The sequence below is a fragment of the Ranitomeya variabilis genome, chromosome 2, assembly GCF_051348905.1.
Source record: "Ranitomeya variabilis isolate aRanVar5 chromosome 2, aRanVar5.hap1, whole genome shotgun sequence".
Taxonomy (NCBI): domain Eukaryota; kingdom Metazoa; phylum Chordata; class Amphibia; order Anura; family Dendrobatidae; genus Ranitomeya; species Ranitomeya variabilis.
In genome coordinates, this window is record NC_135233.1 from 253,452,419 (window position 1) to 253,476,207 (window position 23,789).

The 23,789-nt window shown below is 46.8% G+C and overlaps 3 protein-coding genes across 14 annotated transcripts in view; 1 reads left to right on the forward strand and 2 right to left on the reverse strand.

The window, feature by feature from the left end:
- RALGDS (ral guanine nucleotide dissociation stimulator) overlaps nucleotides 1-8,539 on the forward strand; it is a 129,925-nt gene extending 121,386 nt beyond the window's left edge. For 6 of the 12 annotated variants that reach the window (XM_077284662.1, XM_077284660.1, XM_077284658.1 and 3 more), the window contains 12 exons: nucleotides 1,284-1,499; nucleotides 1,578-1,681; nucleotides 1,765-1,849; nucleotides 2,384-2,461; nucleotides 2,651-2,737; nucleotides 2,811-2,843; nucleotides 2,941-3,062; nucleotides 3,221-3,316; nucleotides 3,449-3,710; nucleotides 4,089-4,334; nucleotides 4,481-4,595; nucleotides 5,154-8,539. In XM_077284662.1, coding sequence (XP_077140777.1) covers nucleotides 1,284-1,499; nucleotides 1,578-1,681; nucleotides 1,765-1,849; nucleotides 2,384-2,461; nucleotides 2,651-2,737; nucleotides 2,811-2,843; nucleotides 2,941-3,062; nucleotides 3,221-3,316; nucleotides 3,449-3,710; nucleotides 4,089-4,334; nucleotides 4,481-4,595; nucleotides 5,154-5,329 — 1,620 coding nt within the window. In that variant the 3' untranslated portion in view covers nucleotides 5,330-8,539. The remainder of the gene's footprint in view (nucleotides 1-1,283; nucleotides 1,500-1,577; nucleotides 1,682-1,764; nucleotides 1,850-2,383; nucleotides 2,462-2,650; nucleotides 2,738-2,810; nucleotides 2,844-2,940; nucleotides 3,063-3,220; nucleotides 3,317-3,448; nucleotides 3,711-4,088; nucleotides 4,335-4,480; nucleotides 4,596-5,153) is intronic. The other 6 variants (XM_077284664.1, XM_077284666.1, XM_077284661.1 and 3 more) reach the window with 1 other exon arrangement.
- Nucleotides 8,540-8,579: 40 nt separating this feature from the next.
- On the reverse strand, nucleotides 8,580-15,333 carry LOC143805391 (bile salt-activated lipase-like). The gene is made up of 11 exons (XM_077284671.1): nucleotides 15,222-15,333; nucleotides 14,840-14,993; nucleotides 13,653-13,775; nucleotides 13,175-13,372; nucleotides 12,737-12,867; nucleotides 12,103-12,210; nucleotides 11,914-12,031; nucleotides 11,606-11,792; nucleotides 9,472-9,675; nucleotides 8,871-9,068; nucleotides 8,580-8,784 (listed from the first exon to the last, which is right to left on the reverse strand). The coding sequence occupies exons 1-11, from the start codon at nucleotides 15,324-15,326 to the stop codon at nucleotides 8,610-8,612; spliced, it is 1,701 nt and encodes a 566-aa protein (XP_077140786.1). The 5' UTR covers nucleotides 15,327-15,333; the 3' UTR covers nucleotides 8,580-8,609.
- Nucleotides 15,334-17,548: 2,215 nt separating this feature from the next.
- LOC143805393 (bile salt-activated lipase-like) lies at nucleotides 17,549-23,460 on the reverse strand. Its single transcript, XM_077284673.1, has 11 exons — nucleotides 23,252-23,460; nucleotides 23,004-23,157; nucleotides 22,619-22,741; nucleotides 22,066-22,263; nucleotides 21,688-21,818; nucleotides 21,247-21,354; nucleotides 21,027-21,144; nucleotides 20,131-20,317; nucleotides 19,823-20,026; nucleotides 18,006-18,203; nucleotides 17,549-17,876 (listed from the first exon to the last, which is right to left on the reverse strand). The coding sequence occupies exons 1-11, from the start codon at nucleotides 23,312-23,314 to the stop codon at nucleotides 17,702-17,704; spliced, it is 1,659 nt and encodes a 552-aa protein (XP_077140788.1). The 5' UTR covers nucleotides 23,315-23,460; the 3' UTR covers nucleotides 17,549-17,701.
- Between the last annotated feature and the right edge of the window lie 329 nt (nucleotides 23,461-23,789).

The window sequence follows — 23,789 nt, forward strand, 5'->3', positions numbered from 1 at the left end:
CACTCTGCAGCCACCACTAGAGGGAGCTCCCAGTATACAGAGATACAGGATAACGTTCTGTCTGCGGCCACCACTAGAGGGAGCTCCCTGTATACAGAGATACAGGATAAGATTCTGTCTACAGCCATTACTAGGGGGAGCTCCCTGTATACAGAGATACATGATAAGATTCTGTCTGTAGCCACCACTAGGGGGAGCTCCCTGTATACAGAGATACATGATAAGATCCTGTCTGCAGCCACCACTAGGGGGAGCTCCCTATATAGAGATACAGGATAAGATCCTGTCTGCAGCCACCACTAGAGGGAGCTCCCTGTATTTAGAGATACAGGATAAGATTCTGTCTGCAGCCACCACTAGGGAGAGCTCTGTGTATACAGAGAGACATAAGATCCTGTCAGCAGCCACCACTAGGGGGAGCTCCCTGTATACAGAGATACAGGATAAGATTCTGCCTGCAGCCCTGTATACAGAGAGACATAAGATCCTGTCTGTAGCCACCACTAGGGGGAGCTCTCTGTATACAGAGATACATGATAAGATTCTGTCTGCAGCCACCACTAGGGGGAGCTCCCTGTATACAGAGATGCATGATAAGATTCTGCCTGCAGCTACCACTAGGGGGAGCTCCCTGTATACAGAGATACATAAGATCCTGTCTGCAGCCACCACTAGGGGGAGCTCCTTGTATGCAGAGATACATGATAAGATCCTGTCTGCAGCCACCACTAGGGGGAGCACCCTGTATACAGAGATGCATGATAAGATTCTGCCTGCAGCCACCACTAGGGGGAGCTCCCTGTATACAGAGATACATAAGATCCTGTCTGCAGCCACCACTAGGGGGAGCTCCTTGTATGCAGAGATACATGATAAGATCCTGTCTGCAGCCACCACTAGGGGGAGCTCCTTGTATGCAGAGATACATGATAAGATCCTGTCTGCAGCCACCACTAGGGGGAGCTCCTTGTATGCAGAGATACATGATAAGATTCTGTCTGCAGCCACCACTAGGGGGAGCTCCCTGTATACAGAGATACATGATAAGATTCTGTCTGCAGCGCACCACTAGGGGGAGCTATTATACCCTGAATAATGATAAATATGCAGTGAGCCCCCCCTGGTGGTGGCTACAGGAAGCCAGAAGTTTAGGATTTAACTCTTCATGCAGTGGATTTAGTGAAATGTATCAGAACAGCGGAGCTGAGACTTGATTTAAAGGGCAGTGTTGGATTACATTTGGCGGCGTGCACAGCTGAATTATCTCTCTTTATTCGTTATAGGACCTCTTTAAGAAGGTGGTGCCATATCACTGCCTGGGTTGTATCTGGTCCCAGAGGGATAAGAAAGGCAAAGAGCACCTGGCGCCCACTATCCGTGCCACCGTCTCGCAGTTCAATAGCGTCACTAACTGCGTCATCTCCACGTGCCTGAGTGACCGCTCACTGAAGCCGCAGCAGAGGGCGAAGGTGGTGGAGCGCTGGGTGGAGGTGGCCCGGGTACGTCTCCTCTGGTTGGGGTGACGGTGTGACGTCTGCGCGGGGCCGTATAAATCACAGTCTATTCCCTGTCTATAGGAATGTCGCATCCTGAAGAACTTCTCGTCTCTCCGCGCCATTCTGTCTGCGCTCCAGTGTAACGCCATCCACAGGCTTAAGAAGACGTGGGACGAGGTGTCGCGGTGAGTGTCCGATATACAGGCAGGCGGATAAATGCTGGGGGTTGTAGTTCTGCAGTGCACACTAACACTAGGGTCTGTTACAGGGAGAACTTCAGGACGTTCATGGAACTTTCCGAAATCTTCTCCGACGAGAACAACCACTCGTTAAGCCGCGAGCTGCTGATTAAGGTGAGCGGGAGGGGGCGTCATCACAGCTCACATGCTCTGTTAAAGGGATCGGGACATCAGTTGTTTTTGCTTTAAAAAGCTGCTGGTTTGGCGGTATCTCTGCACACGTCACATGCGTGGGGCGCCCCTGATACCATCCGTGAATACCTGCTGACGTGTCAATCCCCTTATCTGCAAGGAAACCCTGGCTCACACCCTCCCGCATCGGGTGCTACAGGGATTCCCCCATTATCTCCAGCCGCGTCATCGCCAGCTGACCTGAAGTGGGCGCCAAACCTGCCACACTCATTCCTGCGGCTGCATTCCCAGAATTCCCACAGGCAGCTGCACCTGTTATATGTCTGTGCGAGGGATGACGCCCGCTATTCCTGGCCCCATCACAAGCATTCCCCATTAACTGCCGAGAGGTGTCCGAGCACAAAACAATGGCAGCCGCATAGTACAGACCACATCAGGCGACTGACGTGTGGCACCTATTACATCCCACCGCTATCAAGTGAGAGCCATAATTATTTATTTTTATTTTTTTTGCAGGAGGGAACTTCTAAATTTGCAACCCTGGATATTAATCCAAAGAGGGCACAGAAGAGACACCAACAGCAAAGAGAGATGGTAAGTGGCTCGCCGGCCTTCAGAATATTCTACGTGTGCGTTCACATGGCGCTGTCATTATGGTGCAGGAGGTGTTAGATATAGATTGGATGTGCGCCCCCTGGTGTTCTCTTGCAGTAGTGCTGTTTTATTTTACATTTGCACCCTCTGGTGTTCATTTGCAGTAATGCTTACTTTTTTCTTGCTTAGGGAGTCATGCAAGGAACCATTCCTTACCTCGGCACTTTCCTTACTGACCTGGTGATGCTGGACACGGCCATGAAGGACTACTTAGAGGTCAGTGAGAGACTTAGTGGAAAATGCTGCAGAATTTGGTTTCCCATTTAATAATGCATTTATTTGCCCACAGGGAGGCCTGATAAACTTTGAGAAGAGACGGAAGGTGCGTTCGCAGTATATTTTATTGCATGGGTGCAGTTTTATAGAGCAGTTTGGGGAAAGGTTTGGCCTCCTTTTATATGTTTCTGTGCTTTTCTCAGGAGTTCGAGGTGATCGCACAGATAAAGCTGCTGCAGTCGGCCTGTAACAACTACAGTTTTATCCCAGAGGAGGCGTTTGCGGACTGGTTTCACAGCGTGGAGCGGCTGACCGAAGCAGAGAGGTAAGAGGATGGCGGGTGGAAATGGTGCTGTCTCATTATCAGGTCGCTTTCAACATAAAGTAGTTGCCATTTTCCGAACAAAAAGAGTAAATAATGTGCTTGATAATCCGGCACCTGCTGACGCGAGATTATGACTGGTTTTGTTTCTTGTGCCGCAGCTACAGCCTGTCCTGTGAGATTGAACCTTTATCTGAATCCGCGAGCAACACTCTAAAGGCCAAGAAAAACACGGGGATCATCAAACGATGGAGCGAGTAAGTGTCACCCGTACACCCGGTGTATCTGCAGTCACCAGAGGGGATTAGTGACTGCCAGACCCTGGCGCTGTGTCTCAGATGTGGAAATCAAGCTCTTTAAATGCCTCCTTAACCATTTGTGTCCTGCAGCCGTCAGCCTCCCAGCTCCGAGCCCTGCACCAGCGTCAGTTCTCACTCCAAGTCATTCGATCAGCTGAAATGCAGCCCGCACCTCTGCGGAAACGACACCGCCGACTCTGTCAGTGTAACGTCCGCTGGATCAAGCAGCTCCGACGTGGAGGAGATAAACATCAGCTTCGTGCCCGAGTCCCCGGATTGCCAGAAGAAGGTACGAGAGGAACAGCCCAAAGATCCACCGGCACAGGCCACAGAACGCTGTGCTCCCCTGGGGGTCAGTCCCTGCTCTCTTGTGTTTTGCTGCATTTGGAAAAAGGATTATAGAAAATTCTGTGTATTAGTCAGTATTAACAGAAATTACACCCCTGAAAAAAAAAAAAAAAAAAACTGGGCAAGTGTGTCCATGTGTGACACGGCCATGTTGGCTGTCACCTATAGCACATACAACTGGCACAGACGCTGAACAGGTTTTTAGGGGTTTAGTTTCCATATTTGTGCTTAGTGTCTATATCCCGGATAACGAGACGTCAGCCTTACATTATAGGACTGATTTATATCTCCTGCGTCATCCGCTGAGAATATACGGGGTCACTGACTACTATAAATGTCTGCACACCGCCAGCTTCTGAAGCTCCGATTTCTCATTTTACAGTTCTGGGAATCAACGTCGCTTTCATCTCTGGACACGTCGGGCATCGGCTCCGGGTCCAGCAGCGCTTCCTCGTCGTCCGTCTCCTCTACGCCTGTCTCGGCCTCTCGGACGCACAAGCGCTCGGTCTCCGGGATCTCCAGTTACTCGTCACTTTCTCTTCCCCTCTACAACCAGCAGATCGATGATTGCTGCATCATCCGGGTCAGCCTGGACGTGGACAATGGCAACATGTACAAGAGCATCCTGGTGAGTCACATACTTCATGGAGGTGCAGTACTGCATCTGGCCACGTCCAGGAGTGGCACTATTCCTGGTGTCATCTGCACAATAGACACTATATACAGAGTCAGGATAGATCTCTACAAACCATGTGATGCCTTCTTCATCCGCAGGTAACAAGTCAGGACAAAACCCCCGTGGTGATCCGCAAAGCAATGGCCAAACACAACTTGGACGGGGAGCGGGCAGAGGACTACGAGCTGGTCCAGATCATTTCTGAGGAGAGAGGTAAAGGAATCTGTGCAACGCCGGCCACTATGGAAGGGTTAACAGGTAGAGACCGGTCTGTTTGCTTTCTATGAAACGCAGGGGAATGATGACACTAGTTTCAGGTTATTAAAGGTACAGCACCAGAATGCCTCTATATAGATATGAAGCCGCAGACGCGTCCTTTATATATAACAATGTACATCTTGCACCAACATTAAAGTGCAACGCATGATATTTAAAGGGTCGTGTAGGGCAATGAGAGACGCTGCCGTTTCTTGCGAGTTGATAGCGGGAGCTGGTATCGTGCACTCTGGTTAGTAGGACTGAGCACAATGGCTGCCCCACATTGTCCCATTGCCTTGGTAGCTGTCCCGTCCAGGGTACAGCAGGGTCTATCACCACCCCTTTAATGACGCAGTTAAAATTCTAGAGGACAAACAATATGGCTATCAGAAGGGCTGATCCAGAGCCATGGGCAGTAGTGCAGCATTATGGAGCCCATGGGTCTTCACCCAGCTTTCCTAGGAGCAGATTAGGCGCTTCTCAGACAGTGACGCGATTCCCTTCTTCCCCCAGAGCTGAAGATCCCAGATAACGCCAACGTCTTCTACGCAATGAACTCAGGAGCCAACTACGACTTTATACTAAAAAGACGCGGCTTTTCCAAAGGGGTAAAAATCAAGCACGGCTCCAGCTCTACACTGCCCCGGATGAAGCAGAAAGGACTCAAGATAGCCAAGGGCATCTTCTGATCCCCCACTGTGCCCATTGTACCCCAGCCAGAGGATGGCACCATTACTATGTCCCATGGGAGGCTCGGCCCCGCTCCCAGCGATACCAAACTGTGACCAATGGCAGAACCCAAGAGCAGATTCACCACTGGAGTTTACTGGTCTCAGCCGAACTGGAGCCAAATGGTCAACGCAAGACAGGGGCAGCCCCCTCCGCCATCAGGATCCGCCTCCATGCCACAGGTGCCTTTAAGGGAAGGGGGTCGAGTAGATAAGAAGACCATGAAATGTGACAGTACCCGGCCAGGATGCCAGTATTAATGCAGGACAGAGACAGAACTCTCTCAGTTGTGCGGTTCGGAGGCTGCCGCTGCTAGCCATCTATCCCCTTAAAGGGACCTTAATGTAAATATGCTCTCATCCTGTGAATTCCAGGAGTCTGTGCGTTTTCTACAAAAAAAAAAAAAAAAAAACACTTTATGGGTTTAAAAAAAAAAGTTTTTTCTTTTTACAAAGATCCAGAGGCGCCTGTGATGGCCCCTCATTACCACTGCAGGGTCCATTACTAAAGCCAGAGAGATAACGACGCGTTCTCCTCCCCTTCCCCACCGGTCCAGCATTGCAAACCGCACCAAAGATCCCAGCCCCACAGGGCGGCGGCCGCTACATTCATTGGTTCTTCCGTCCTGCGGGGATCACAGGGTTACTGACGCTCTGAACGTGTAAATATTCTCCTGATATTTTCTCATTTTTCTGTGTTTGGGGCCAAATTTCCAGTTTTCACCCGGTTCAGCTTCCCGGCGGTGGCCTCGGTGGTCCGGCCTTTGGAGGGTTGTTGGGGTTTTTTTTTTTTTTTAGTGTAAAAATATATTTTTTTTTCCCCTGAATATTTATTGGTTGTAAATAGACGTGAGATTTCAGCTTGCTTTCCACCATCTGTCCTTGTACATATCCCGTGAGGCCGCGCCGGACTCCACTTCGGCAGTGAAGGGGTTACACATTGTTTTTATGGAATGTTAATGATGTGTTAGCGGGTGGTGGCTGATGCTGATTGGGTCATGTCAGCAGTGATGCCATCAGTCCGTTGTTTTTCCCCAATATGGTCGCAGTGTTTACAGGGGTCGCTTCCTGCGCTCGTTTACGGCCCGGAGACAATAAGATTTGCTGTTTGCACAGAGAAGAGCCCTCTGGTAAGAAATGTTCCCGTCTGACCGCTTCTTGTGCACACATCCCCTGCGGCCTTTCATTTTTCCCCCAAGATGGCGGCCCCCTTGGTAGTTGTGCTATTGCCGTGTTTGCTGCCTGTGGAAAATAACCAAGGACGAGGTGAGGAGCTCACTGGATTTGCCGCACTTGGCCTCTATAACCTTCCTGAACTAGAACGCCATCATAGAGTCGCAGGCGAGCGCCTGGTAGCGGTGGAGCAATGACTCCCTCGTCAGCCCTTCCCCCACAGAGGTTTGCAGCCTCCTATTAATGGCCTGTTGGGTTTTGTAAATCCTCCTTTCGGCCAGCAGCGAGGAGTCATGGACAGTGTTGTTCCTACAGGGCAGCGGCTGATGTAGCAGAGCGGAATGTGTCATTATACTGTCAGGCCGGGGCTACAGGGCGCACCACGACAGTTGTCACACTAGTCATGCCACCAGAAACATCGCTGCGGATCTTTTAATGCTGCACAGGTCTCAGGTAGCAAAATCCAGCACATTTAGAAATGTTTGTGACTCCGTGGTCTCGACACGACACAAGAAAAGAGTGGAGGCAACGTAACATCAGGCCACAGACACAACCGCAGCCAGAGCGTTTCATGCAGAGAATCCCATCCGCATGAGTTTTGTGGTGGATGTGGCCGTGGCGCCATGTGTGAATTCAGCCCCAATGTCCCGGGATTCCCTTGTCGCAGAGAACCTCCTACCTGCCGCCATCCCAGCACATCCACCGATTTGTAGACGCGACTCGCGCACTGCATCGCACCGAGCAAGAGACGTTGGGGATGGCGGCAGGCAAGAGGTTCTCGGGAATCCTGTCCTGCATACCAAGACACTGATCACCGTACAGATGATGCCTCTTGACCTGCAGTCCCAAGTAAAACCACACATGACCAGCCCAGCTCTGCTGCTGCATAAAGCCCCACCAGAAAGAGGACCACCGTAAATCAGGAATAGTTACATGGTTAACGTTCCTGACTCTTTGTGATCAAATACTTGCCACAGCTGCAGAGACTTTGAAAATGTCCATGAATTGAAACAGTCTATTAGGAGCTACACAGGCTTTCTGATCAGAAATGGAGGGTGTGTAAACTTATACAACTCTTCTTTTTAGCTGCATTGCATCTAAAACACAAAAGCAACTTTCCAATTCTTCTTGAGTAAAACCCCTCCTGTTTCATGTATACAGCTCCTGTATAGAGGTGTTTCCATGGTAACAGACTACAAGCAAACCCTGTGTAGTCTGATCCTGCAGTCACTCTCACATCTCTACACCGGTGTTTGCTGGTGCTGAAGGGAGTGTAATAGCAGAGTCAGACTATGTAGTCATGGAGACGCATCACTCTGCATGGGAACACAAAAAGGGGCAAGATATTTTACTTTAGATGCATTGGAGCAATAAAAAACAAATTATAATCGCATCATCCATATTATAGCTTCACATTATCTATGTCCACTACAACTCCCAGAATGCACTGCTCTCTCACTTCGCCTTAACACTCGATCTTTGCGTCAGACTCTGGTTTGGCGTTTTTTTATTTGCTTTTTGGGGGGGTCTTATTTTCTCTACCAGATTTTTGAGGATTCTCACAAGTGCCAATCAATACAACAGATGGCTCGGTAGCCTAAAACTAAAGCCGACTCTGCCCACGTGCATTTTGGGACTTGTAGTTCAGAGCTCCACAATAAAACCCTAAAGGGATGACATTTCTGCCACCTTGTGGTGAAATCTGGTAATACACAACTAAGATGAAATCCACACGAATTCTACGTCCAACCAAATCTCAGAAAGACGTGGTGACACTACAGCGACCCTCAACCCCTTCCTCCAGGATTTGTTTTCTTGTTGAAGTGCAATCTTCCTTTTGTCTCGTGTGTCTGTGCACCCGTGCCGGCGAGGTGCAGATGTTTACACTTGTAACCCTGCGTCTGACTGTGCGTCATGTGTTTTGTAACCCGGATTAATGAAGGTGACTGTTCTGAACAATGTACATTAGTATTTGCAATAAACTCTGACACTCCAGAACCCGACTGTGGTGTAATAAAATGGCGACACCGGTCACATCTTAGCTCAGTGGTTTTAATATTTACACTTCTTACAGATTGGGCAGATTGCGGTAAGTGTGGGACCAGAAGCGGACGAAGGGCGAGCGTAGCCCCTGCTTAATGGACTTGTAAGTAATGTCCTTATCAATCTCCAGGTACTGGCCGGAGCGAGTGTCGTAGGGGAGCCATGAGGTGGGCACTTTGGATGGTCCCTCGTTGGGGTCCCTGTGTGACCAAATACAGTAGGAGGTGATTAATGCAGACACTGAGATGAGATAAGGCAGGCAATAATGGAAGGGGACACTGCTTACCCTGTGGCTGCAAAGTTGGTCCAATAAGCAATCATTGCGGCCGACACGTCCCGGTCCTGAGGTCTGTAAGCTGCGACATTTTGGAATGGGTTACCAAAGATGTACTGGAGGTCATCGGCGTGGTCAGCGCCTACCCAGCTCGGATAGATGGGCATACGGCTTGGGTGGGAGAACAGATAGCTGTATGTCTTGCCAGTTCTACAAAGAAAGAAATGGACACAAGTGACAACTGTGCACGTCTACACCCCCGTATTACATGGTAAATATATAATACATTATCATCCCCCCAGGAAGGTATACAATATGTGATGAGGAGGCACGGTACACAGGTACTCCCCCATATAAAGTGAGACAGCAGCAATGCACAAGCCTTCCAGACCTGCAGAAATCAGGTCTTTGCCAAATATCAGTGAAACTACAACTCCCAAAGTCACAGTTAGGAAATGGTGGGAAATGTGCAGTCACACGGACTGCACTACATACTTCCATATACTCGAGATTTAACATGATATTTCCTAAATAAATTATCTTTATTAATGAGAAATAATCACACAAAACGTCACCAAAAAATAGCACAAAATTACGTGACAAGGAGACATACCGGGCATTCATAGAATGATGAGCAATGGCCTCCTGAGTGGGGACCAGGAAGATGTAATCAGTTTCTGCATCAATCACGGTCTTCTTCATGAGCTCTTGGCTGGGATTGGAGCCCCAGTTTGATGTGTAAAGATCAAAGGCCAAATCACTTCCCAATGTGCCCTTAGGGAGGGTGAGATCCTGCACCAACTTATGAACCTCCTCCCTACAGAGTGAAGAAATCATTAAAAGTATTTCCGCCTATATACAATAAACATTTCTATAATATTGCCCCCTATGTACAAGAATATAACTACTATAATGCTGTCCATATGAACAAGAATATAACTACTATAACACTGCCCCCTATGTACAAGAATATAACTACTATAATACCGGCCCCTATGTACAGGAATAGAACTACTATAATACTTCCCCCATGTACAGGAATATAACTACTATAATACTGCCCCCATGTACAAGAATATAACTACTATAATACTGCCCCCTATGTACAAGAATATAACTACTATAATACTGCCCCCTATGTACAAGAATATAACTACTATAATACTGCCCCCTATGTACAAGAATATAACTACTATAATACCGGCCCCTATGTACAGGAATAGAACTACTATAATACTTCCCCCATGTACAGGAATATAACTACTATAATACTGCCCCCATGTACAGGAATAGAACTACTATAATACTTCCCCCATGTACAGGAATAGAACTACTATAATACCGGTCCCTATGTACAGGAATATAATACTGCTCCTATGTATAAGAATATAACTACTATAATACCGGCCCCTATGTACAGGAATATAACTACTATAATACTGCCCCCTATGTACAAGAACATAACTACTATAATACTGTCCATATGAACAAGAATATAACTACTATAATACTGCCCCCTATGTACAAGAATATAACTACTATAATACCGGCCCCTATGTACAGGAATAGAACTACTATAATACTTCCCCCATGTACAGGAATATAACTACTATAATACTGCCCCCATGTACAGGAATAGAACTACTATAATACTTCCCCCATGTACAGGAATAGAACTACTATAATACCGGTCCCTATGTACAGGAATATAATACTGCTCCTATGTACAAGAATATAACTACTATAATACCGGCCCCTATGTACAGGAATATAACTACTATAATACTGCCTCCTATGTACAAGAATATAACTACTATAATACTGCCCCCTATGTACAAGAACATAACTACTATAATACTGTCCATATGAACAAGAATATAACTACTATAATACTGCCCCCTATGTACAAGAATATAACTACTATAATACCGGCCCCTATGTACAGGAATTGAACTACTATAATACTTCCCCCATGTACAGGAATATAACTACTATAATACTGTTCCTATGTACAAGAATATAACTACTATAACACTGCCCCTATGTACAAGAATATAACTACTATAATACTACTCCTATGTACAAGAATATGACTACTATAATACTGCCCCCTATTTACAAGAATATAACTACTATAACACTGCCCCTATGTACAAGAATATAACTACTATAATACTGCCCCCTATGTACAAGAACATAACTACTATAATACCGCATCCTATGTACAAGAATATAACTACTATAATACCGCCCCCTATGTACAAATGTACAAGAATATAACTACTATAATACTGCCCCCATGTACAAGAATATAACTACTATAATACTGCTCCTATGTACAAGAATATAACTACTATAATACTGCCCCCTATGTACAAGAATATACTATAATACTGCCCCTATGTATAAGAACGTAACCAGTGGTGTAACTACAACAGGTGCAGGGGTTGCAATTGCACCCGGGCCCTGGAGCATAGGGGCCCTAAAAGTCCCTTGGGCCCTAAAAGTCCCTTTGGCCTATAGAAAAAGACTATTGCTATTAAAGATTTTAAATATTTGGGGGCTCCGTTGGAGCTTTTGCATCGGGGCCCATGAGTTACAAGTTACGCCACTGAACATAACTACTATAATACTGCTCCTATGTACAAGCACATAGCTACTATAGTACTGCTCCTATGTACAAGCACATAACTACTATAATAACGCCAGTGCAGTATGTTATGGTTCTGCTGGACTTGGACACCTACGTGCTGATTTTTTTCAGAGGTTCGTTGATGACTGCGAGATCCACTCCCGCAAATAAGTGTGCGTCCATGTTGTTGACGCCCGCTATATAATCCACATCAGCCGCATTGGAGAAGAGATTGAGGGGATCATCAGGGATGAAATCTCCATCGATGACCGGGGAGAAGCCCAGGTAGTGCACCGCAGGATCTATGGTACAGGAGAGGGAGGAAGTGATTAGGGCCGATGCCGCTAGGTGCTGGGTCTTTGATCTGTTCACTCCTCGGTAAATAATTATGAAATATTGATTTTTTTTGCAGTGAAATCTCACATTGAAGGTTTCCTAGGTCCAGCTTGTAGGCCAGGGTGACGTCGACGGGGTCTGTCGCCCTCAAGCAGTTGGCGAGAGCAGCGGTGTCGTCCACAGGACAGCCCAACTTTGAAGCTACCTGTAATACATAGAGTAGGCACAGAAGTATTCCCGCAGCTGTCTATGGCCAAGAAATTCCTGGCATCTTACCTGCTTTGCCCACACTAGAGGGTCCAGCTGAATAGCCCATGGGCACAGGCCAACGCCGCTCTGGCTGATCGCCCGCTTCACAAGACCAACGTTGTAAGGACTCAGAGTCTGGAACACAGAACGGGGGGGATCACAAGGTCGTCTACTAATAATGCACAGAGTGATTGCTGTACCTGCTCTCTGCAGTACCACTTCTCACCACACACTTTTCCATAGGCACGAATGCAACGGCGCCTCCAGCTCTAGTACAACTGGCGTCACATTTGGGATACGGTCCCACAGACCAAGTATTGGAAACACTCTCATCCCACTAATCATCCTGTCTATCGAAACAAGCTGCTAGCAGCAAAACACTCGTTAATGGGGAGACGATTATTCAGCTTGTTATCAGGAGCACATGGTCTTGTATAAACGTGCTGCTGAGGACAATGGTGTCTTATGCGCGCAGAACGATTGTACTGTGCATGCTGGAGTGTGCTCGGCAGGTCTAGAGGCTATTAAATGACTGCCTTCATGTAGCCGGTTGGGTGGGCTACGGCACACATCGAGTGAGCTACAGATCCTATAGCTACAGAAAAGGATGGATGGGGGCAGTATATACGTGCCACACTCTGCCTCACAAATACTCCATTACCTGCAGGGAGACACTGGCGCCCCCTGCTGACTCCCCGAAGATGGTGATATTATCGGGGTTTCCTCCAAAGGCAGCGATGTTCCTCTTCACCCACGCGATGGCCATATGCTGATCCCACAGACCATAGTTTCCTGGCAGAGAGGAGAATGATCTATTATCACCACCAGACAGATGGGGGCGCCACAAACCGTGGAACTGATGCACTACTATGGACATATGGCAGGGTGGTCCCTGGGGCTGCTGCGGTCCGGCACAGGGTGGTCCCATAAGTACTGAGGACCTGGCAGGAATTCCCTCTATAGTTGTCACAAAGGGGCAAATCTCAGAATCTGGCAGGGCCATGGCCGTCTGGATGGAGGGTGTTTTGGGCAGTGGGGGGCGCTGGTTGTGTGCTCAGTCTGTACATTACTTATGCCGCTGACACCGGACACATCTTACCGGGGATATTGGCATCTCCGGTGCTGAGGAATCCCAGGGGTCCCAGGCGGTAGTTGAAGGTGACCACGATGGTGTTTCCACGGAGGGCCAGCTCCTCTCCGTCATACAGGTAATTGTTCAGGACGTTGGCGCCATCTGCGGAGCCCATCAGGAAGGCGCCACCATAGATCCACACCATGACGGGCAGGTCGGTGGAAACTAAACAAGAGAATGAAGAGAAAAGTCAGAGATGGCGCCTCCCATTGGGCACTGACCCATCGCCCTGTGCTAGACTAACGGCCCACAGCGAAATGGGGGAGGGGGAATATTTTTGCAATCCATGCAGTTTACCAGCTCCAATGCTGATCTCTGTGCTCAGGAGCGGAGCGTGGCCCTTCTGTACATTACCTGTGGCCCCAACATAGTGACGGTGCATTAATATTCACACCCCCAGCTGTCGTGCAGCAGCACAATGACATCAATTCTCCGTAACACCGACCTGATTTGCCAGGCTGAGGGACCCAGATGTTCAGGTACAGGCAGTCAGTGTCACCGCGGGTGTCCTTCTGGGATAGGGTGGTCTGCAGACAGCGAGACTTCAGGCTGGTGGCCTTCAGGGTACCTGGGGGAAAAGCCATACACAACCAGGATTAGATACACTGTACCACACAGGATAGGTTTAGATACACCGTACCACACAGAATAGGATAAGATACATAGCTCAGATATACACAAGACAGTATCACACAGGATAGGATTAGATACACGCTCAGCACAGTATCACACAGGCCAGGATTAGATACACGGCTCAGCAGACAGTATCACACAGGATAGGATTAGATACACAGCTCAGCAGACAGTATCACACAGCATAGGATTAGATACACGGCTCAGCAGACAGTATCACACAGGATAGGATTAGATACACAACTCAGCAGACAGTATCACACATGACGGGATTAGATACACAGTTCAGCAGACAGTATCACACAGGATAGGATTAGATACACAGCTCAGCAGACAGTATCACAGGACAGGATGAGATACACGGCTCAGCAGACAGTATCACACAGGATAGGATTAGATACACAGCTCAGCAGACAGTATCACAGGACAGGATGAGATACACGGCTCAGCGGACAGTATCACACAGGATAGGATTAGATACACAGCTCAGCAGACAGTATCTCACAGGATAGGATTAGATACACAGCTCAGCAGACAGTATCTCACAGGATAGGATTAGATACATGGCTCAGCAGACAGTATCAAATGATTAGATATGCAGCTCAGCAGACAGTATCACAGGATAGGATTAGATACACAGTTCAGCAGACAGTATCACACAGGACAGGATGAGATGCCCAACTCAGCAGACAGTATCACACAGGATAGGCTTAGATACACAGCTAAGCAGACAGTATCACACAGGATAGGATTAGATACACAACTCAGCAGACAGTATCAAATATGATTAGATACGCAGCTCGGCAGACAGTATCACACAGGATAGGATTAGATACACAACTCAGCAGACAGTATCAAATATGATTAGATACGCAGCTCGGCAGACAGTATCACACAGGATAGGATTAGATACACGGCTCAGCAGATAGTAATAGCACTACATATGCCTGTATCCCCATGATGCTGGGCGATGTACCCCCTTCTCCCCGGAGGACGTACCCGACCATCCTGGATGCTTTTCTGCTTTCTGAAGGATTTGGGGAGGAGCAGCAAAGGGAATTCCCTTGAAAATATCAAGAAAACTTGGAGAAATGATCCCGATCCTCTTATTGGTTCCTTCTACAAATCCTCCTTCAGTGTAGACAACCCCGAGCTGTAAGACAAGATCCAGAGACCTCCGTATTGTGGAGTACACAGCGCCCCGCTGCCATCCCCCAGTGCAGTTACCGGGGCATTACTGGAGCCTATGGGCAGCGCCGGGCAGGATGGGGGATATTGGCTCAAATATAGCAAATGATTAAGGGCTCCAGAAGTAGGAACACATCCCCTTTAACAGTCAGCAGTTGGGGGGACACTAATAACGCTCAGGTCTTTATCTTACCGATGCCGCATGAGCAGCCGCCAGGAATCCGGCCAACGCCAAGGTGAGCAGTATCCAGGGCGCCATCTCTGGATTGTGTCCCATCGGGGGGCTGCTCCCACCCATATATACCCAGATGAGTGTGAGAATCAGCAGCTGCCCGCACGCCGCTTATCTCCGCTCAGGGTCAGTCCTGCTTGTAAACACCATTAACTCCTAACGTGCTTTGCGCCTTTGGTTGCAGCAGGTGGGAAACACCTATTGTTAAACCGTATGTCCCCCAATGGAGGGGGTATAACATTATTGTACAGGCGATTTGGGTTGCTGTAAAAGAAATGATTGCTGCAGAGGGTCCTTATCGTCCTGCCGGCAGCCAATGACAGAATCAGCACCACACCTACCCATAGGTGGTGCCCAGTATTGCAGGTCTCCTCTGTTGAAGTAAATGAGACAGACCAGCAATACTGCACACAACCTATGGAGAAGGGTGGCGCCATGATTAGAAGGCAGCCATGTTTGTCTAATTCTGTACTACCCCTTTAAATCCAGTAATGCTGTAATATCTTTTCTACATAATATATGAGGAGTGGAATATTATATATATATATATATATATATATATATATATATATATATATATATATATATATATACACACATTGGCCGGCGAGAGCCGCGGGAGAGATACGTTATCACAGGATCAAGGTTAATTGCTATATACACAGCTAAGCATCCAGCGTTCTGCAGCTGCCTCTCCTCCACCTCATGGGATATAACACATGGCGCTGCCCAAACATAGCCACCGACGCTCTGATTTATCACTATAGCACATCTATATACAGGTACGTCTCACTAAATTACAGTATCATCAAGAGTTACCGTAATTTATTTCAGTTCTTCAATACAAAAAGTGAAACTCATATATAATATATTGTCATTAATAATAATCTTTATTTTTATATAGCGCTAACATATTCCGCAGCGCTTTACAGTTTTGCACACATTATCATCGCTGTCCCCGATGGGGCTCACAATCTAAATTCCCTATCAGTATGTCTTTGGAGTGTGGGAGGAAACCAGAGTGTCGGGAGGAAACCCACGCAAACACGGGGAGAACATACAAACTCCTTGCAGATGTTGTCCAACCCAGGACTCCAGCGCTGCAAGGCAGCAGTGCTAACCACTGAGCCACCGTGATGCCCATTACAGACAGAGTGATCTATTTCAAGTGTTTATTTCTGTTAATGTTGATGATTATGGCTTACAGCCAATGAAAACCCAAAAGTCATTATCTCGGTAAATTAGAATAATTAACAGAAAATATCTGCAAAGGCTTCCTAAGCGTTTAGAAAAGTCCCTTAGTCTGTTTCAGTAGCTCCACAATCATGGGGAAGACTGCTGACTTCACAGATGTCCAGAAGGCAGTCATTGACACCCTCCACAACGAGGGCAAGCCACAAAAGGTCATTGCTAAAGAAGCCGGCTGTTCACAGAGTGCTGTATCCAATCATATTAATGGAAAGTTGAGTGGAAGGAAAAAGTGTGGTAGAGAAAGGTGCACAAGCAACCGGGATAACTGCAGCCTTGAAAGGATTGTTAAGGATTGCTAATTTACTGAGATAATGACTTTTGGGTTTTCATTGGCTGTAAGCCATAATCATCAACATTAACAGAAATAAACACGTGAAATAGATCACTCTGTAATGACTCTATATAATATATGAGTTTCACTTTTTGTATTGAAGAACTGTAATAAATTAACTTTTTGTTGATATTCTAATTTTGTGAGCAGCACAGGTATATATGCACCCGATGATCTGTGGAGAACACTGGCAGTAAGTGTTCATTCTCCCTGCAGCGCCTCCGCAGGGGAAACAAATCATTTAACGGTGTACGCTGACATAAGTGGGTAATGCAGGCGTGCACACAGTCCTACAGAGACAAAGAGGAGAATCGTTCCGTTTATATGGCTTCACACTGGCATGGATAGTAAAGGGATGGCCGCAATTTATAAGGGAAAAAAAGGGGTTAACTAGAGGAGTATTAAGCTTTTATTTCTCGTATCGGCCTGAAATGCATCAACTTCTAAAAGAAGCAGGTTATAAGGCCCTCACCTAATAGTGATAAGAAGGGGATACATCTAATGTGCACTCACAGCACTGCTGAAAAGTGAGGGAAGGGTTATATCATGGTGTTCTGACATCTAGTGGCCAATATAGAAACTGCATTACAAAATACTTTTTTTGCACAGTCAAAATTCTATTAAAATTATTCTTTGCCATGGTTACAAATTACTTTTTTTCTGTCTCAAATAGAATTCATGAAAAAAAAACAAGACCAAAAGTATTGATATCTGCATTTTAATTCAGGACGGGAGTCACATACAGCTCATAACAGGGGCAGGTGGGTGATTGCACCCCAAACTGTAATACAGGGGGGCCCATGTACATAGCCTGGTGCCACCCCCATCTCTGCCCGTGTCCAGGATTATCGGCCTCTGGTTACTGACTGGGAAGACTGCGGTAGGTGGCGACCCAGAACTTGACATAAGAGGAGCGCAGGTCCTGCTTCATGGACTTGTTTGTGATCTTGTTGTTGATTTCCAGGTACTGTCCATACTGGGTGGAGTAGATTAACCAAGGGGTGGGCACCTTAGAGTTTCCTTTACTTGGATCTCTGGGAGTATAAGAAAATACATCATCCTGAGTGTGGGTTCTGCAATGGCTGATAACAGGGAGCAATAGATGGTAGGGCCGGGGAATACAGGCAGCTCATACACAGGTTATTGATGAGCGTTTGTCTTACCCGGTTGCAGCAAAGTTGCTCCAGTACGCCATCATGGCCTCTGAGACGTCCCGGTCCTGTGGTCTATAGGCCAGGGTGTTTCTGAATGGCTTACCGAACATGTACTGGAGGTCTTCAGCGTGATCGGCGCCCGCCCAGCTCGGGTAGATGGGCATACGGGTGGCATGAGAGAATAGGTAGCTATAGGTCTTGGCCGTCCTATAATAAGAAACAAAATCAGGCACCAAACTAATATCTTACTGTATAGAACAGTATATAGTGACCTGTAGCATGACGGTATAACCTGGGTATCACTTGTATATAATTATATATGTGCAGCTGGTATAACCTGGGTAACCCCTGTATATACAGTAATTATATATGTACAGCTGGTATAACCTGGGTATCCCCTGTATATACGGTAATTATATATGCACAGCTGGTATAACCTGTGCATCGCCGTTATATAATTATATATGTACAACTGGTATAACCTGGGCATCTTCTGTATATAATTATATATGTACAGTTGGTATAACGTGGACATCTCCTGTATATAATTATATATGTACAGCTGGTATAACCTGGGCATCTCCTGTATATAATTATATATGTACAGCTGGTATAACCTGGGTATCTCCTGTATATAATTATATATGTACAGATGGTATGACCTGGGCATCTCCTGTATATAATTATATATGTACAGCTGGCATAACCTGGGCATCTCCTGTATATAATTATATGTGTACGGCTGGTATAACCTGGGCATCTCCTGTATATAATTATATATGTACAGCTGGTATAACCTGGGCATCGCCTGTATATAATTATATATCTACAGCTGGTATAACCTGGGCATCGCCTGTATATAATTATATATGTACAGCAGATATAACCTGGGTAGCTTCTGTAGATAATTATATATGTACAGCTGGTATAACCTGGGCATCTCCTGTATATAATTATATATGTACAGCTGGTATAACCTGGGCATCGCCTGTATATAATTATATATGTACAGCAGATATAACCTGAGTATCTTCTGTATATAATTATATATGTACAGCTGGTATAACCTGGGTATTCTCTGTATATAATTATATATGTACAGATGGTATAACCTGGACATCTCCTGTATATAATTATATATGTACAGCTGGTATAATCTGGGCATCGCCTGTATATAATTATATATGTACAGCTGGTATAACCTGGGCATCGCCTGTATATAATTATATATGTACAGCAGATATAACCTGGGTATCTTCTGTATATAATTATATATGTACAGCTAGTATAACCTGGGCATCTCCTGTATATAATTATATATGTACAGCTGGTATAACCTGGGCATCTCCTGTATATAATTATATATGTACAGCTAGTATAACCTGGGCATCTCCTGTATATAATTATATATGTACAGTTGGTATAACGTGGACATCTCCTGTATATAATTATATATTTACAGCTGGTATAACCTGGACATCTCCTGTATATAATTATATACGTACAGCTGGTATAACCTGGGTATCCCTTGTATATAATTATATATGTACAGCTGGTATAACCTGGACATCTCCTGTATATAATTATACATGAACAGCTGGTATAACCTGGGTATCCCCTGTATATAATTATATATGTACAGCTGGTATAACCTGGATATTCTCTGTATATTATTATATATGTACAGCTGGTATAACCTGGACATCTCCTGTATATAATTATATATGTACAGCTGGTATAACCTGGGCATCTCCTATATATATTTCTATATGTACAGCTGGTATAACCTGGGTACTTGCTGCTAGTTTACATGGACTGGCACGTACTTGGCGTGCTGGTAGTGAAGTCCTAAAGCTTCTTGTGTGGGGACCAGAAAGATGTAGTCGGTCTCAATGTCGACCACGGTCTTCTTGACGAGCTCGTGATCGGGGTTCTCTCCCCAGCTGTCTGTGTACAGGTTGTAGGCGATGTCCAGGGCTGCGGTGCCTTTAGGAAGGGTCAGTTCTTGCACCAAATTGTGCACGTCCTCCCTGTCAGACAGAGTCTGTTAGATACCAGGCAGCTGACAGATATACAAGCAGTGGACACAGCATGGCAACGTACATATATACACTAATGTAAGTGTCAGACTCACGGGGTCACCCTCTGTAGGGGTCTGTTAATGTTCGGCACATCAATGCCGGCAAAAAGATGTCCATCCATGTTATTGACTCCAGCGAGATAGTCCACGTCTGCAGCATTTTCGAACAGATTGCGCGGCTCATCAGGAATAAAGTCTCCATCGATGACCGGAGAGAAGGCCATATAGTGCACTAGGGGATCTGCACAGAAAAAGAGGGTCTTTACAAGTCCCCTCAGTGTCATTATCCAGTACCCTGAGCATCAGTGTCATTATCCTGTACCCCGAGTGTCAGTGTCATTATCCTGTACCCCAAGTGTACGTGTTACGATCCCGTACTCTGAGTATAGAGGTCATCATGCTGTACCCAACTGTCAGCGCCATTATCCTGTACCCCAAGTGTCAGTGTCCTTATCCTGCACCTTGAGTGTCAGCGTAATTATCCCGTACCCCAAATGTCAGCGTTATTATTCTGTACCCCGAGTGTCAGTGTCATTATCCCATACCCCGAGTGTCAGTGTCATTATCCCGTACCCCAAGTGTCAGCGTCATTATCCCATACCCCGAGTGTCAGCGTCATTATCCCGTACCCCGAGTGTCAGCGTCATTATCCCGTACCCCGAGTGTCAGCATCATTATCCTGTACCCCGAGTGTCAGCATCATTATCCTGTACCCCGAGTGTCAGCGTCATTATTCTGTAACCCGAGTGTCAAAGTCATTATCCTGTACCCCAAGGGTCAGCGTCATTATCCTGTACCCCAAGTGTCAGCGTCATTATCCTGTACCCCAAGCATCAGTGTCATTATCCTTTTTCCTGCGGCTGGGAGGACATAAGATATGAGCACACCCTATGGCCTCACGCTGTGTACGTCAGAGTGGCGCTTTTATCTATCAGTCTCTTATGTCTCACACTCGAGATTGGTCAGTTGCAGCTGATACGCCAGGGTGATGGCCTTCGGGTCAGTCTGTTTCAGGCAGTTCACCAGGGCGGCATTGTCATCCACGGGGCATCCCACATTTGTTGCCAGCTGCAATGGAGAGAATGATTTTCAGTAAATCTTCCTATGGGAGTATCAACATCATCCATCCAGAAGGAGAATGTGCAGATGAGTGACAGAGCATGCAGTCACCTGTTTGGCCCACGTGAGAGGTTCTCGCTGGATCGCCCATGGGCACAGTCCTACCCCGCTCTGGGTGATGGCCCTCCTGATCAGACCCACATTGTAAGGAGTCAGAGTCTGGACCGCAGAAAGGAAAAGCAGAGGTTAAACACGCCGCTTCAGCATCAACTTGTGCACGAATAATCCAGCAATGTTAAGCATTTGCAGCTTTTCCTAATATTCCACTTCATTATTCAGCACAGTGATGAAAACCTCGACTATCTAGTGCCACCACTAGAGGGCGATCTGTATTCATTAACCTATAGTCACTAGTGGTCGCAACCTGCAACTGAGGTTTTATGTCTGTGGAGAAAGCGCTGATCAGGAGGCAAACAAATTCACCATTTCCCCATACAGGTACGTTATTGTAAGCTGGGAAATACTTCACTTAATAATAAAATTGGTCATTACCTGCAGAGAGACACTGGCGCCCCCTGCTGACTCCCCAAAGATGGTGATATTACCAGGATCTCCACCAAAGGCAGCGATGTTCCTCTTCACCCAGGCGATTGCCATATGCTGATCCCACAGACCGTAGTTACCTAAATAAGACCCCAAAAGTATGAAAAAAGCTGAACTTTTATCAAAAGACAAAATATGAATAGAATGAAGAAAAGTGAAACATGAATCCCCTTAGTATCTGGAGACCGCCCGTGGCCTCCATCAGTTCTTCACAGGGAAATAATACCCCGAGGGGTCTCCTTCGGACAATACAGTGAGCAGTGACCAGAATAAATCCACTGTGAGGATCAGTCCACCAATGATGACCTAGTAATGAATGCGTCTTACCGGGGGCGCTGGAATCTCCAGTGCTGAGGAATCCCAGGGGTCCCACACGGTAGTTGAGGGTCACCACGATGACTTTGCCGCGCAGGGCCAGCTCCTCTCCGTCATACAGGTAATTGTCCAGGAAGTTGGCTCCTTGTCCACCGCCAAGCAGAAAACCTCCACCATAAATCCAGACCATGACGGGTAATTGTGTAGAAACTAAATGTAACAGGAATACATAACAGGAGAGGAAACAATGGCTTCTCCAGAGCTTAAAGGGGATGCACAGGATTAGAAAAACATGGCTGCAGCTTGTGTGTGATATTACAGCACCATTCAATTCAATAGTCGAACTGCAATACCAGATACCACCTATAATAGAGGGGTAGCGCTGTTTCTGGTAGAAAAACGCCATGATTTACTAATCCTCATTGGTATTGTGAGTGACTGCAAAAGACCTGCTCTGCTAATATGAGATGCAGCCTGTACATCAGACCCTGCGCAGAATATGGACATCCCCTTTAAGACAGGAGCTGCTCCTTTAAGGATGACCAGTGTATGCAGTGGTGCTAACCTGAGGAGCGGGTCTGGGGGACCCAGACATTCAGATACAGACAGTCCATGTTCCCAATGATGTCAGTCTGGAGCAGGGTCGCCTGCACGCAGCGGGGCTTGTACTCCGTGGTTTTCAGGGTTCCTAGGTCAAGAAGCAAAATGCAATTAGCGCCACTGACCCCGACATGGCAAAACGCTTAGTTATTAAGGCGCACACCTCCGTCCTCCAGTCACACCCAGAGCTGCATTCACTGCTCCGCTGCTTTCCGTACATTGCAGGACCTCACGTCTGCAGACCACCCCGATGCCTTTAGGTTAGAAGTCAGAATTGTGACTGCAGCTCTGGAGGTGACTGGAGTATAAGACATGAAGCCGACAGGTAAATGCACACACATCATTCTTACCTGACCAGCCTGGATGCTTTTCAGGTTTCTCCAGAACCTTAGTCGGAGCGCCAAATGGGATCCCCTTAAAGATATCGATATAATCTGGGGAGACCACGCCGATCTTCTTACTGATTCCTTCGACAAATCCCCCCTCTGTGTGCACCACGCCAAGCTGAGAAAGAAACAGAGCACACCAGAATGTAGAGCAATAGCGTCTCTGCCTCCTGTAATGGCAGAAAACGGAGGCAGTGAAGGCTCGGACTCACCGTCGCTGCGCGGGCAGCCACCAGAAGGCTGGAAAAAGCCAAGAAGTGCAGCAAGCGTGCCATCCTGTGTGCGGGACGAGTTCTCCCCTCCAGCGGTCCTCAGTGCGTCCGAGCCGGCTTATATAAGTCGCTCACCATCACATGTACCGACAGCGGTACGGTGCCAAGGAGAAACAATGCCAACAAGTGTGGGACACTGGGCAGCTGCGTCCGGGTATCAGGATGGGCACCGCGCTCACTGCTGTGATGGCGGCCGCGGCCCCACAGCTTCTCACACATTAAGTTTTCCATTGATAATCATTAAGGTTATTACAGAGATATCAAGAAACGTCATCGACCCCGCAGAGATAATACACAGAACATAGCGATACCGACTGCTGAGCCACGCATCTAATCCTGTGTGATACTGACTGCTGAGCCACGTATCTAATCCTGTGTGATACTGACTGCTGAGCCACGTAGCTAATCCTGTGTGATACTGACTGCTGAGCCACGTAGCTAATCCTGTGTGATACTGACTGCTGAGCCACGTAGCTAA